The 12,095-nt window shown below is 33.8% G+C and overlaps 2 protein-coding genes across 3 annotated transcripts; both read right to left on the reverse strand.

The window, feature by feature from the left end:
- Positions 1-236: 236 nt before the first annotated feature.
- On the reverse strand, positions 237-2,709 carry LOC129951974 (uncharacterized). 2 transcript variants are annotated; one of them, XM_056064377.1, is made up of 2 exons: positions 398-2,709; positions 237-327 (listed from the first exon to the last, which is right to left on the reverse strand). In XM_056064377.1, exons 1-2 carry the CDS (start codon positions 2,642-2,644, stop codon positions 307-309), a joined length of 2,268 nt encoding a protein of 755 aa, XP_055920352.1. In that variant the 5' UTR covers positions 2,645-2,709; the 3' UTR covers positions 237-306. The 2 variants fall into 2 exon arrangements, with proteins under 2 accessions (XP_055920352.1, XP_055920351.1); XM_056064376.1 differs by having other exon boundaries at positions 393-2,709.
- Positions 2,710-2,713: 4 nt separating this feature from the next.
- Positions 2,714-4,837, reverse strand: LOC129950812 (uncharacterized). The gene has a single exon (XM_056062730.1). It carries the CDS (start codon positions 4,835-4,837, stop codon positions 2,714-2,716), a length of 2,124 nt encoding a protein of 707 aa, XP_055918705.1.
- Positions 4,838-12,095: the final 7,258 nt, after the last annotated feature.

Raw genomic sequence — 12,095 nt, forward strand, 5'->3', positions numbered from 1 at the left:
GTGGCCACTTCGCTGGAGGATATCTTTCATCTTTGATGATTACTATGTCGTTTCTTTGGATGTTTCTTTTGGATTTGGTCCACTTTGGACGTTGTTGAAGGCGTGATAGATATTCCTTGTACCATCTATCCCAAAAGTGCTGGAACATTTGTTGGATATGTTGCCATCTGTTGAGTCGGTTGGTTTTAAGATCAAGTAATGATGGTTCTGGAACAATAATCGTAGGTTCTCCAATAAGGAAATGGGCAGGAGTGAGTACACTTAAGTCCGTAGGGTCATCGGTAAGTGGGCACAGCGGTCTGGAGTTTAGTGAGGCTTCGATTTGAACTAGAAGTGTATACATTTCTTCATATGAATGAATTCTATTTAATAATATACGTTTAAGATGGTACTTAACTGATTTTACTCCTGCCTCCCATAATCCACCAAAGTGTGGTGAGGCAGGCGGAATAAAACTCCAGGAAGTTCCTTCATTTTCCATCTGGGCACGGACGTCAGGCGAAAGAATTTGAAGAAATTGACGATTCATCTTTATAAGCTCTTTGTTGGCTCCCACAAAGTTGGTTCCATTGTCACTGTACAAGTGACTACAACTTCCTCTTCGCGCGGTGAACCTTCGGAATGCAGCCAAAAAACCTTCGGAAGTCATATCTGAGACAAGCTCGATATGAATAGCTTTTGTGACCAAACAAATAAATATGCAAATAAAACCCTTGTAGGTCTTCGTCGATCTACCTTTGGAAAGCTTAAGGTCGAAAGGACCAGCATAATCTACACCGCTATGTCGAAATGCCCTGCTTTTATTCACTCTTACTTTGGGAAGTGAACCCATTAGTTGCGTGGTACGCATTTTGTTAAAGCGAGTGCAAGTAACACAAGCATGAAATTCTGCTTTTGCAACATTTCTTAAGTTTGTTATCCAATACTTGGTTCGAATATAGGACATAATTAATTGTTGTCCACCATGTAGGGTTTTTAAGTGCGCGTCAGCAACAAGAAGTTTTGAAAGATTACAAGAACCTGATAGAATCAAAGGATATTTTGAATCGTCGTCTATGTTCGCAAAACGAAGTCGACCTCCAACACGAAGTTGGTTATTTTTATCAACGAATGGATGTAAATTAAGAATTTTACTTTTGAAAGAAATTTCCTTTTTTTTTGTAAGACTTTTAATTTCGTTAGGAAATGATAAGGATTGAGATAATGTTATGAGATGTTTTAATGAAGTTTGAATTTCTATAGCTTTTAAGTAACCACTGAAAATTCTCAGCCTTTTAGGTCGAAGTCTTAGGATATAAGACGTCACTCGTAGTAAACGGTTTAGTGAACTGAATCTACTTAAGAGGTTAGTGGAAAATTGAATAATTACATTAGTACATGCAAATATTTTCGTTTTTTGCTCAAGATCAGTAAAAAATCGAGAGGCATCTTGACTGGGCCAATCGACTTTTGAGCAACTTAACCACCGAGGACCGTTCCACCAGAGTTCATGGTTTTCTAAATCTTGAGGTTGAACTCCTCTAGAAGCGCAATCAGCTGGATTGTCCTCTGAACTTACATGAAACCATTGATTAACATTCGTTATTTCTTGAATTTCACTTACACGGTTGGCGACAAAAGTTTTCCAACGAATAGGTAAAGCATGAATCCAGCTTAGAACTATGGTAGAATCTGTCCAGAAGTATGATTCTAAGTTATAAGTTTCAATTTGAGTAGCCGATATAAATTTTTTAAACAACTTAGCCAAGAGAACTGCACCGCACAACTCTAGTCGCGGCAATGAAATTTGTTTAATTGGTGCAACTTTAGTTTTTGCAGTAATAATATTGACAAAAATCTGTCCGTTAGGTCTATGAGTTCTACAATATAGAACGGCAGAATATGCATTGTTCGAAGCATCAGAAAAGCCATGAATTTCTATAGATGAAGAACTTATAGTACCTAGCCATCTAGGTATTTTTATAGTTTGTAAGAATGATAGATTATTTCTATACTGTTCCCATTCAGAACTTAATTTATGTGGAAGAGGATCATCCCATCCAATACCTTCCAGCCAAAGTTGCTGAAAATATATTTTAGCCAGAATTGTTGTTGGCGCCAGTAAGCCAAGTGGATCGAAAAGCTTCGATGCATCGGAAAGTAATGTTCTTTTTGTGAAAATATTACACATGGGAAGCGATATTTTGAAGAAGAAATAGTCATATTTTGGATTCCAAAATAAACCCAAAGCTTTAACTGATGAGTTTGAATCATCAAGATTGAATGAAAACTCACAATCTTCTGGTTGTAAATCAGAAAGGAGTTCTGGACAATTTGAAGTCCACTTTCTTAGATTAAACCCTCCGGAACTTAAAAGCTCCTTGAGTTGCTTTTGAATTGTCTTTGCTGAACTGATGTCGTCAGCACCAGAAATTATATCGTCAACGTAAATGTCGTTTTTCAAAACTTCAGCTCCTTTAGGAAAATTGTCTGCTTCATCATTTGCTAACTGTTGCAGAACTTTGATTGAAAGATATGGAGCACAAGTTGTACCATAAGTAACTGTTTGCAGTTCATACAGTTGAAGTGAACTGAACGTATCGGGACGCCATAGGATCCTCTGGAACTTTGTTTCTTCAGGATGAACAATGATTTGTCGGAACATTTTCTCAATGTCCGATGTGAAAACGAAGAGAAATTTACGCCATTTCAGAATGACTGATGAAAGATCGTTTTATAAGGATGGACCGGGAAGAAGCTCTTCATTGAGAGAAGTGGAGTTGACTGGTTTTGATGATCCATCAAATACAACTCTTAACTTTGTTGTAGAGCTACTTTCCTTCCATATTCCATGATGTGGTAGTATGAAACCATTTTCAGTTGGAGGAAGATCTTGAAGATTACATTTTAATTTCATATGACTGAGGCTTATGTACTCATTAATGAATTTTGAATACTCTTCTTTAAGAGTTTGATTTTTTGGAAACACTCTTTGTTCGAGATGAGTGAACCTTTTCTGCGCATTAAGCAAGGAATTTTTAAAGATCGGGTAGTCTTCATTGAGCACTTTGGATTTGAAAGGAAGTTTTACTATATATCTTCCATTAGCAGAACGAGAAAATGTATTTTGAAAGTAATTGTCACAAGCTGTTTCTTCAGGAGTAGAAATTCTTGAAGTAGAAACTTCTTCTAGTTCCCAGAACTTTCGAAGTGAATTATCAATTGCATTGACTTGTGTATGGAATGAGCTTGTGTTTTCAATAGATAAACTATTTTTTGAATTAATAGGACCAGATAATATCCAACCCAGTTCAGTATGCTGGGCTAAAGGTCCGTTTTGAGGCCTTATTACACCATCCAGAATTATTTCGTGGAAGATATCAGCACCGATGAGAATATCTATATTACCAGGCTCAGAAAAAGATGGATCAGCTAGAGTAATATTGTCGAATTCTTTTGGTAAAGTTGACGAAACTGGATACCTTTGTAGGTAGTCACTAATGGATGACATAACTAGTGCTTTTACTAGCGTTTCGAAACTAGAATTTGTGCAAGATTTCAAAAGAAATTCTACAAAACTTTTACAGACGTTTGAAATTGATGATCCGATTCCACTGACTACGCAGTTAAACGGATATTTTTTAAGTTTAAGACGTTGAACACATCTTTCAGTTATGAATGAAGATTGAGATCCCTGATCAACAAGAGCTCTCAGAAAATGATCACCAGAAGGTGTAGAAATTTTTACTTTTGCTGTGGCAAGAAGTATTTGAGGAACTGTCATGGCAGTAGAATCAGTACACACAAGAGACTGTGTTTTGGAAGTACCATTATTTGAAATTTGTACACTGGAAGAATTATTGTTTTCAATATGCATTAAAGTATGATGACGTTTGTTACATATGCGGCAGTTGTATTTAATTTTACACTGTGATACAGTATGTCCTTGGACAAGACAATTTAGGCAAAGATTATTGTTTTTTGCAAACTCTATTTTTTTGTCGGAAGAAAAAGCCTTAAATTGTGGACAAAGATATAGGTAATGTGTTTCGTGACAGCAAATGCAAGATGGAGTTTTGAAATTGCGCTTCGAAGTATGCAAAGATCTTGAACAAACTTGAGTTTTATTAGGAATCGTTGTCTTTTCTTTGCTATGTATTGAGATCTTGGTTTCAACGGCTTCCAAGGAACGAAAAGAATCTTCTAGGAAAGTGAAAAAATCTTCGAGTTTTGGTAACTCGTTTGTTTTATTTTTGAAACTTGAGTTTTTATGCACCAGAAAATTTTCCCAATTTCGTCGAGATGATTTATCTAATTTTTGGGATATTAGAAAAATAACAAAGAGATCCCACGAATCTGTCGAAACACCAAGATTACTAATTGAATCTAAACACTCTTTTGTAGTATACAAAAGCTTACGAATAGAAGAAGATGATTCCTTTTGCATATCAGGTTGCTCACATAGAATTTTTAGATAAGAATCAACAAGAAACCTTTTATTGTCATAACGATCACAAAGAGTTTTCCATGCAGTAGCATAATTGACATTTGTGCACTTTATGGATCGAATGAGAGCTTCAGCATCGCCACTTAAACACTTTTTTAGAAAATAAAGCTTTTGTGCATTAGAGATATTGGTTTTTATATGAATCATACTAGTGTACAAATCATGAAACATTGACCAATTTTCATAAGTTCCATCAAATTCTGGAAGTTTTACTTTTGGAAGATGAATGTCGTTTTCATCGCGAAATGAATGTTCAAAGAATGTTTGGTTAACTGAACTAGAACTAGGTTCTTTAGAAGTAGAGGCTTCTAGAAGTAGAATTTTATCTAAAATATCTCCTTTTATGTCCATAAATTTTTGTTCAAATTGTTCATACTCAGAATCATTGAAGTAACTAAAATCATTTTTAGTTTTCTTAACACCTTTAAGTGAATTAAAAATCTTCAAATGGTTACTTTTATATGGTGCCATATAAGCCTCACATTGTTCTAATCTGCTACGTAGGTAGCCCATCTTTGAAAGATTTTCGGGACTGGACTCAGTGAAACTTATTTGGAAAGCTGTTAAATCAGCTTCATTTAATCTTTGTTCTTCAATTAATGCTTTGATTTGTTCCATATTTCAAAAAATTGAAATTTTATCGAATGAAGAAGAAAAAAAAATATAACTCAATCAAAAGCCAAAATAATGTAATCGTAGAAAAAATTTGCTTTGATTCACTGTAGCAAAAGCTAACCACCAAGGCGAGTAACGATTCTAAAGTATTAAATTGATAAAACGTATTAAATCTAATTCGTACAGTTTAGCACAAAATATATAGTTCACAAACGATGAAATTGAAAATTGAATACTAAGAAACACACTTAGTATTGGATTTGAACATAACGTACTAAAAGTACTGAACACAAATCAAACTTTTTCGACAGCACTGTGTTTTTTGTGCATGTTTTGCAACAAGAGAAAACACTGATCAACTTAGCGATAAGGTGTATGCACTGAGAAAAATATTAAAATCTTTTGTTCTATTTTATTATTTAATTTTCAGAATCATTGAAAGAAAATTGATAGCACAAAATAGACTTTATATAGTTTTTAATTGTTTAAAATAGTTTTGCTTCAATTTAAATGAAAATTAAGCATGTGCTTTAAGTTCAATTATAAAAGTACCGCCATATATATGTATTATAACTGATTTTTAAAACTGTACACTTTAATTTACGATTAATTAAATCAATCTTCACGTTATCACAGTTAATATTTTTAGCAGAACTAAATCAGAATAATTTAATCAAATTTTTTTTCACTCCGTGTAACCCAAAACTGATTCAATCAATCTCAAACTAGTGCACTTGTACGAAAAATATATATATGTATGTATATATAGTATGTAGGTACAATGTAATTTCTTTTCTACTTTCCCAATTGAAATTAAGAAATTAATTATCAAAATTACTAAGAAATAATGAATTTGCGTATAGAATTATATATCAATATTCAATATATAAAATTATTTATGTATAGAATTAATATTATAAAGAAATTCTGCCGAATTACTTGATAGAATTGAAACAATTTTAAGAAGAAAAAAAAAGAGTTATGAGAGAAAGAGAATAGAAAAAAAAATGAATTTGCTTTTATACTATTGTAAGAAAAATGAAATGAATTTACTTTGATATTATGAGAAAACTATTGCAAGAAAAATAAAAGTTAATTAAATATTAAATTCGGATCTGAAGGACCAAAAATGTTCGATAGCTTAGTAGAAAAAAAAAAGAAATATTAGAAGTTTATTTAAATTTATTTTAGTATAATAAAAAGTTAGAAAAATTGTATTAATATATGCAAAGAAAAGAACTTATCCCGATGCGGTATGCAGCCAAAGTGGAAGAGATTACGGACAACTTGCTCTTGGGTTAAGCTAGAGGTGTTGCCATTAGTTTCGTTAAGATTAACAATATTATTTTCGGACATAATTGTAATAGATCTTAAACAAAGCTAATAAGTATTTTCACACATTGGTAGTTATGAGTTGTTTGTGATTGAATTCAGATATCTTTTTTTCATTGCGCATGGAACATGATTGAGATTGTTTTTTGTTTTGTTTGTCATTGTATAAGTGTAACTTTGTTTTAACGAGTGTTGTAGAGGGGTCAAATTTCCAACTAAATATTTTGTAAAAGGATAAATCTACTGAAATCCAGATCGGTTTTGACAGATCTAGATTAAAAATAAATTGATTTATTTTGCCCATGAAAAACACAATTAAAATGTCAAATGTTAAATTAAATTTAACAGATTGAAGTATTGTTATCTATTAACTTTTTATTAAAGCTAAAATCAAAAAATTGTTGCTTTAACTTTATGTAATTTGCAAATCCATATGAATTTTTTCTTACTGACATTTAAATTTAATAGGTCGGTTTAATAAATTTAGACTTTTTTGCTTTGTTTCTCGTTCAATGAACTTTCACTGCTTAGACGTGTTCATTTGCTTCATTTTTAATAAAAGAAAAACTAGTATTTTAACAGATTGTTAGTTAAGAGTTGTTTGCTATTAAATTTAGATATCTTTTTTTTCGTTGCGCATGAAACATGATTGGGATTGCTTTTTGTCTTGGTTGTCATTGTATAAGTGTAACTTAATGTTAACGAGTGTTGTAGAGTGGTTAAATTTAAAACATTGTTTTTTGATTTATATTATTATAAATGCAAAGAGGGATAAATCTGCGGAAATATCCAGATGTGTTTTGAAAGATCTAGAAAATTGACAACTGATTCAATGTCAAACCCTTAACAATCAGTTGCTTGCCATTTTGACCCAGTAATTTTAATGTGTCAATGTCAAGTTAAAGTTAAAACGCGAATTTGTATCTCGTTTACACCAAGAATGAAATGTTATTATTTCTTCCATTTTTTTAAATTTTTTGTCGTAATCTTAACAAATAACGATGTAAAATTTTGTGACAATCGTGTAATGTGTTACACCCTTCACACATTTAGCATAATCGCCAACAAAAGAAAACTCATGTAACGATACCCAAATGTAAATGGCGCCCTCTTCCTGAATTCCATGGAAAAACTTAAAATGTAAGTGACAGCGATTAACTATACCCTCCCAGGGTTCGTAGTCAAATGTTCATATGCAACACCATTGAGCATCCCAATTAAAAAGAAAAATGCATCCAACTAAAGTCAAAAATCCAGCTATATACAAATTTTCATATAACAACATCAAAAAATGAAAATAAAATAAAAGAAATCATAAGTAAAATTAAATAAATGACCATCAAGTATATAGAAGCGCATCGCAATAAAAATTGAAGTGTATGCGAACAAGTTAAGAGGTTTATTGCGTTTGAAAGTGTCGTGTTGAAAAATATGATGGTTCCTTCTGTGCCCCCTGAGGTCTCCAGTTCTCCACCTCCAACACCAAAGATGATTACTTAGCCGTTAGCTCAGACGACAACGAACAACGTACATTGTCAACGTCTACCACAACGTCGACATCCACAGACGACAACGCAAACAACAACGACGACCGAACGATGATGATGAAGCAGAAGCAAAAGCAGTAACAACGAAAGTTAACCATGATTTGAAACTCCAAACCGCCACCATTGAAAGTTCCAAACGGCAACAGCAGCAGCAGCAGCACCACCATCTACAGCAGCTTCATCACAGATTATAATCGGCCAAGGAGAAGACAACTTCCCCGGTTTGGCTTTAGCTTTGGCTCTGCAAAGTCTTATGTCTTGGGTACCCAATGCCCATGCCCATGCCCACTGACCACATCTCAAGTGTTTTCGAATCGACAAATCGATTGTCCAGCGTCTGGCCCGTCATCCCGCACCAATCCAGCCACCATCATCATGTATAGATATGTATAGCCAGCAATAGTGTCACCAATGTCCAACAACTGGACAAATATCCAAACGTCCACATTCACGACTTCACCGAGCTTATCGGCCATGTTCATCGAAAGTTATTGATTGTCGTTTTTATGAGCGAATTACAAAGATTTTTATAACGTCATTATCTGTCCGATGTGCGAGATGTGCGATGTGGTGGCGATGCGATGCGATGTGAAGCCCGATTCCGATCTGGAGAACTGAGATGCAGAATAATAATAGGGATGGGGTTAAAGGCGGATGAGCTGAGCCATGTGGATGGTATACGATTATTGGGTGACCAGAGAGACCATGCCACCAAGTTAGTGCTGCAGTAGCTAGGTGGTGTTTGTTTGTTTGGTGCTGCTCTGTGCTCCTCTGCCCTGGTGCTTTGACCATATCATGGAAAAGCCATGAATCTTGAAGTGCGTTAATCCGCCAATGTGACTGAGTGAGTAGGGCTACAGCTCTGCTCTGATGGTAGAAATTCTGCCCCTCTGACAGTTCAACTTCGAGTCGCGTATCGATTTTGGTAACAAATTTACCGATTAAGACGTGTTAAATTGTTAACAAGTCGGCCATAAGCTTCAAATTTATGACGAGGCTTGTCTCTGGGTTGAATATAGCTTTGCCATAGTTTACAGTTGAATATATAATACTTCTGGTGGTCACTCTAAGTTTTCTTTTTCTACTCAAAAGATTTAAAAAATTACCACATTATAACTGACACGACGACGACAACAACGACGCGACGGACAACCAAGATGAAGACCATTTCGTTAGGAGTGAAATAGGTAAGGTATATAAGGTAGGGGATTTATTATTAATGTTTGGCATTTGGAATTTTCGAATATAAAATCTTTCCGGTTCTTTTTAAACTGTTTTTTATCTTAAACGTCAAGCGTTTAAGATTATCATATGCTTATGAATCATGTGTCAGTGTCAGTTTTAAATGCCTTCGAAAAACAGCCTTCAAGGTGGCATATCTGACCGATTATACCTGTTGTCTCGAGATCAAAACATCATTTGCCATAGCCATGGGATTAATCTCGAGATGAATACACGTAGACAGTCTGTGGGTAGTTTAAAATAACGGCTTAGAATCTTTAGAGTGATTATTTGACATGGACCAAGAATGGCTTTTTTATATCTAAATCTTATTGAGTTTGATTTCTCTTATTTTGGATTCATCCTCGTTTAACGTCAACATAACGTCATCCTTGTAATTTTAAGTATAACAAAATTGCACAAACTTTAATAGCACTTTTTTAAATATTTGTGTTTTAAAGTGACGCTTTATAAAGAGTCAAGATGGCGGAACGAAACAATAACTATCCTGATCACACGAGGAAACTTAGCTGTCATAATCCTACATACAATTGCGGCTTGTTCCAACTCTTATACCAACTGAATGTTGAAAAGAATTTCAATTTTATATAAAAACTAAGAGATTTTTATAAACTACCCTCTTAACTTCAAAAGTGACAGCTTAAACTGTCAGATTTCAAATTTCAAATTTCAAAATTAAAATGAAGAAAAAAGGATTTTAGTTCTTCTTACCTTTAAGATTGTCGAGCGATTGGCTTCCAAATTTCATTAAACGCACAACAGAAAAAGTTATCCTAATTTCGATTCTAAAATCAGACCATGCAGTATTATTTCATTTAAGAACCAAATGAACACGTTTATTTGCTTTCCGAACGCTGTCAACATCACAAATGACAGCTGTACTGTATTTACAATAAAAGAACAGCCTAATTCTCTTTTGAGGTGACATTTCAACGATACATAAAATTATCTCTCTCTCACCTATTTAAAAATAGTAATAATATCATCAAAGTTATATGAAATGCTGAAACGTCAAAATGAGTAAGCTCAAAAGGGATCAAGAAGAACACTTCTGAATAGAGTGAGAGAGAGAGATTTTCGTGTTTTCACAAACAGAAATTCATTAAAATTTATAACTTATGTCATAATTTTAATCAACCTCACCTGTCAATATGGAGAGATCACATTCTCAAATACGTTTTTCGAATATGATTTGATGAATATTTGACGGATTGAAGCGTTTTGTGTTCATATTTTTCAATTATGCTGTTAAATATCACTTTTTGTGCTGGTTTTAGAATCATATTTGCGAATATAAATGCAACATAGTCAAACCTGCACAAATTTCATTTAAGAGGAAAATTAAGACAGTGCTCATTATGCCTGCATATTATACAAATCGTTTAATAAAGTGTTTAAATTTTTAAATTCTAGTCAATCAAATCAAATCAAGAATATGAACACTCCTATTATGATAAAGAAAATTCTCTCTTGGTCGGTGTTCATATTGCTTTCGTGAAGTGAAACTTTACAGCCATTTAATTTTTCTCCTTTTTAAAGCATGAGTAGAAACGAGATAAAATGACAGAACTTCAAAAAAAAACCCTCTTGAAAACAAGAATAGGCATGGTCGGATGACATAAGGGACTTAAATATTAAGCAAGTTTCTAGTATCTGTTTCCCAGCTGCCAAAAGATTTCTTACTTCATTGGAAAGTGGACTGGAAAGCTAGTTAAAAATTCCAATTGCTGTCAAATCAAGTGTACTTGTGTCAAAATATTTACTGGTTTGTGTATGCAAACAACTTAAAGTAAATGTTGCTGAAGTAAAGTTCCAAGCTTGAAACTAATGACACCTGAAAAAAAAGTTACCAGTTACCTTGGTCTAAATGAACGTTCAAAATACGCAGTTGGCTGCAAATGAAATCTCTATGTCTAAGCCTGCCAAATGTATCCACCGACTTATAAAAGGAGAGGGGGCACCTTTGAACACGGGGTACCTTTGAACAGTGCTGATAAAATCTGATTTTAAAAATATTTTCGAACCAAATTAGAATTTTTCACTTGGCAATACTGTTTTCTCTAACTGTCAATGACTTTCGCTGGTCTCTCAGAAGGCGACGGTAAATAGTTTGATGTGGATATTCTTTTACCGATATCCTAATTTGTTTTTTAAATTTTGGAAGAGTGTACACATAGGTAAACACAGTTTTAAAAAATTAGCATAACTTTTTAAAATGATTTTAGTTTACTGCAATGGTGTGTACTTATAAAAAAAGAAAAGAGCTACAGAAGTTAACGAAGATAACATAAAGAGAGCTATCACTGCCGTTTCAAATAAAACAATGACCCTTGCCAGTACTTATGGTATTCTATCGAATACTTTATTTTATAGAATTAAAAAAATATAAACAAAACGAAGCGCTCAAAAGTCAAGACAATTCAAGACAAGTTTTTACCAAGGCTGAAGAAGATATGCTGGAGAATTACTTACTTCGAAGTTCAAAAGAGAAGTATGGTTTAACATAGATCCAAAGTCGAACGTTAGCATTTCAACATGCTAAACTGCTAAAAAAATGCCCTAATCCGTGGACTGAAAATAGACAAGCTGGGATCGATTGGATTAAAGGCTTCATGAAAAGACACACCGCTCTTTCCCTGCAAAAGCCTGAAAACTCCACTTTGTTTCGCACAATGTCCTAGAATTCAAAATCAATCACTGTACTCATCGTCTTCAGCCTATCGAAGTCGCAGTTTTGAGACCATTTAAGCAGAAGTTTTCTCTCGCGCAAAATGACTGGCTACTAAATAATCCTGAAAAAACTATTACAATACACGATCTTGCTGGTATTGCCAATATAGTTTCAGGTTTTGCAAAACTTGGAATTTGTCCAT

The sequence above is a fragment of the Eupeodes corollae genome, chromosome 3 (assembly GCF_945859685.1).
Source record: "Eupeodes corollae chromosome 3, idEupCoro1.1, whole genome shotgun sequence".
Lineage (NCBI taxonomy): Eukaryota > Metazoa > Arthropoda > Insecta > Diptera > Syrphidae > Eupeodes > Eupeodes corollae.

Bases quoted from the DNA above. Each gene is read 5' to 3' on its own strand.
- LOC129951974 (XM_056064376.1), bottom strand. From the start codon at position 2,644: ATGTTCCGACAAATCATTGTTCATCCTGAAGAAACAAAGTTCCAGAGG. The intron at 328-392 runs GTACCATCTTAA...ATACACTTCTAG, and splicing joins GCAGGAGTAAAATCAGTTAA to TTCAAATCGAAGCCTCACTA.
- LOC129950812 (XM_056062730.1), bottom strand. From the start codon at position 4,837: ATGGACATAAAAGGAGATATTTTAGATAAAATTCTACTTCTAGAAGCC.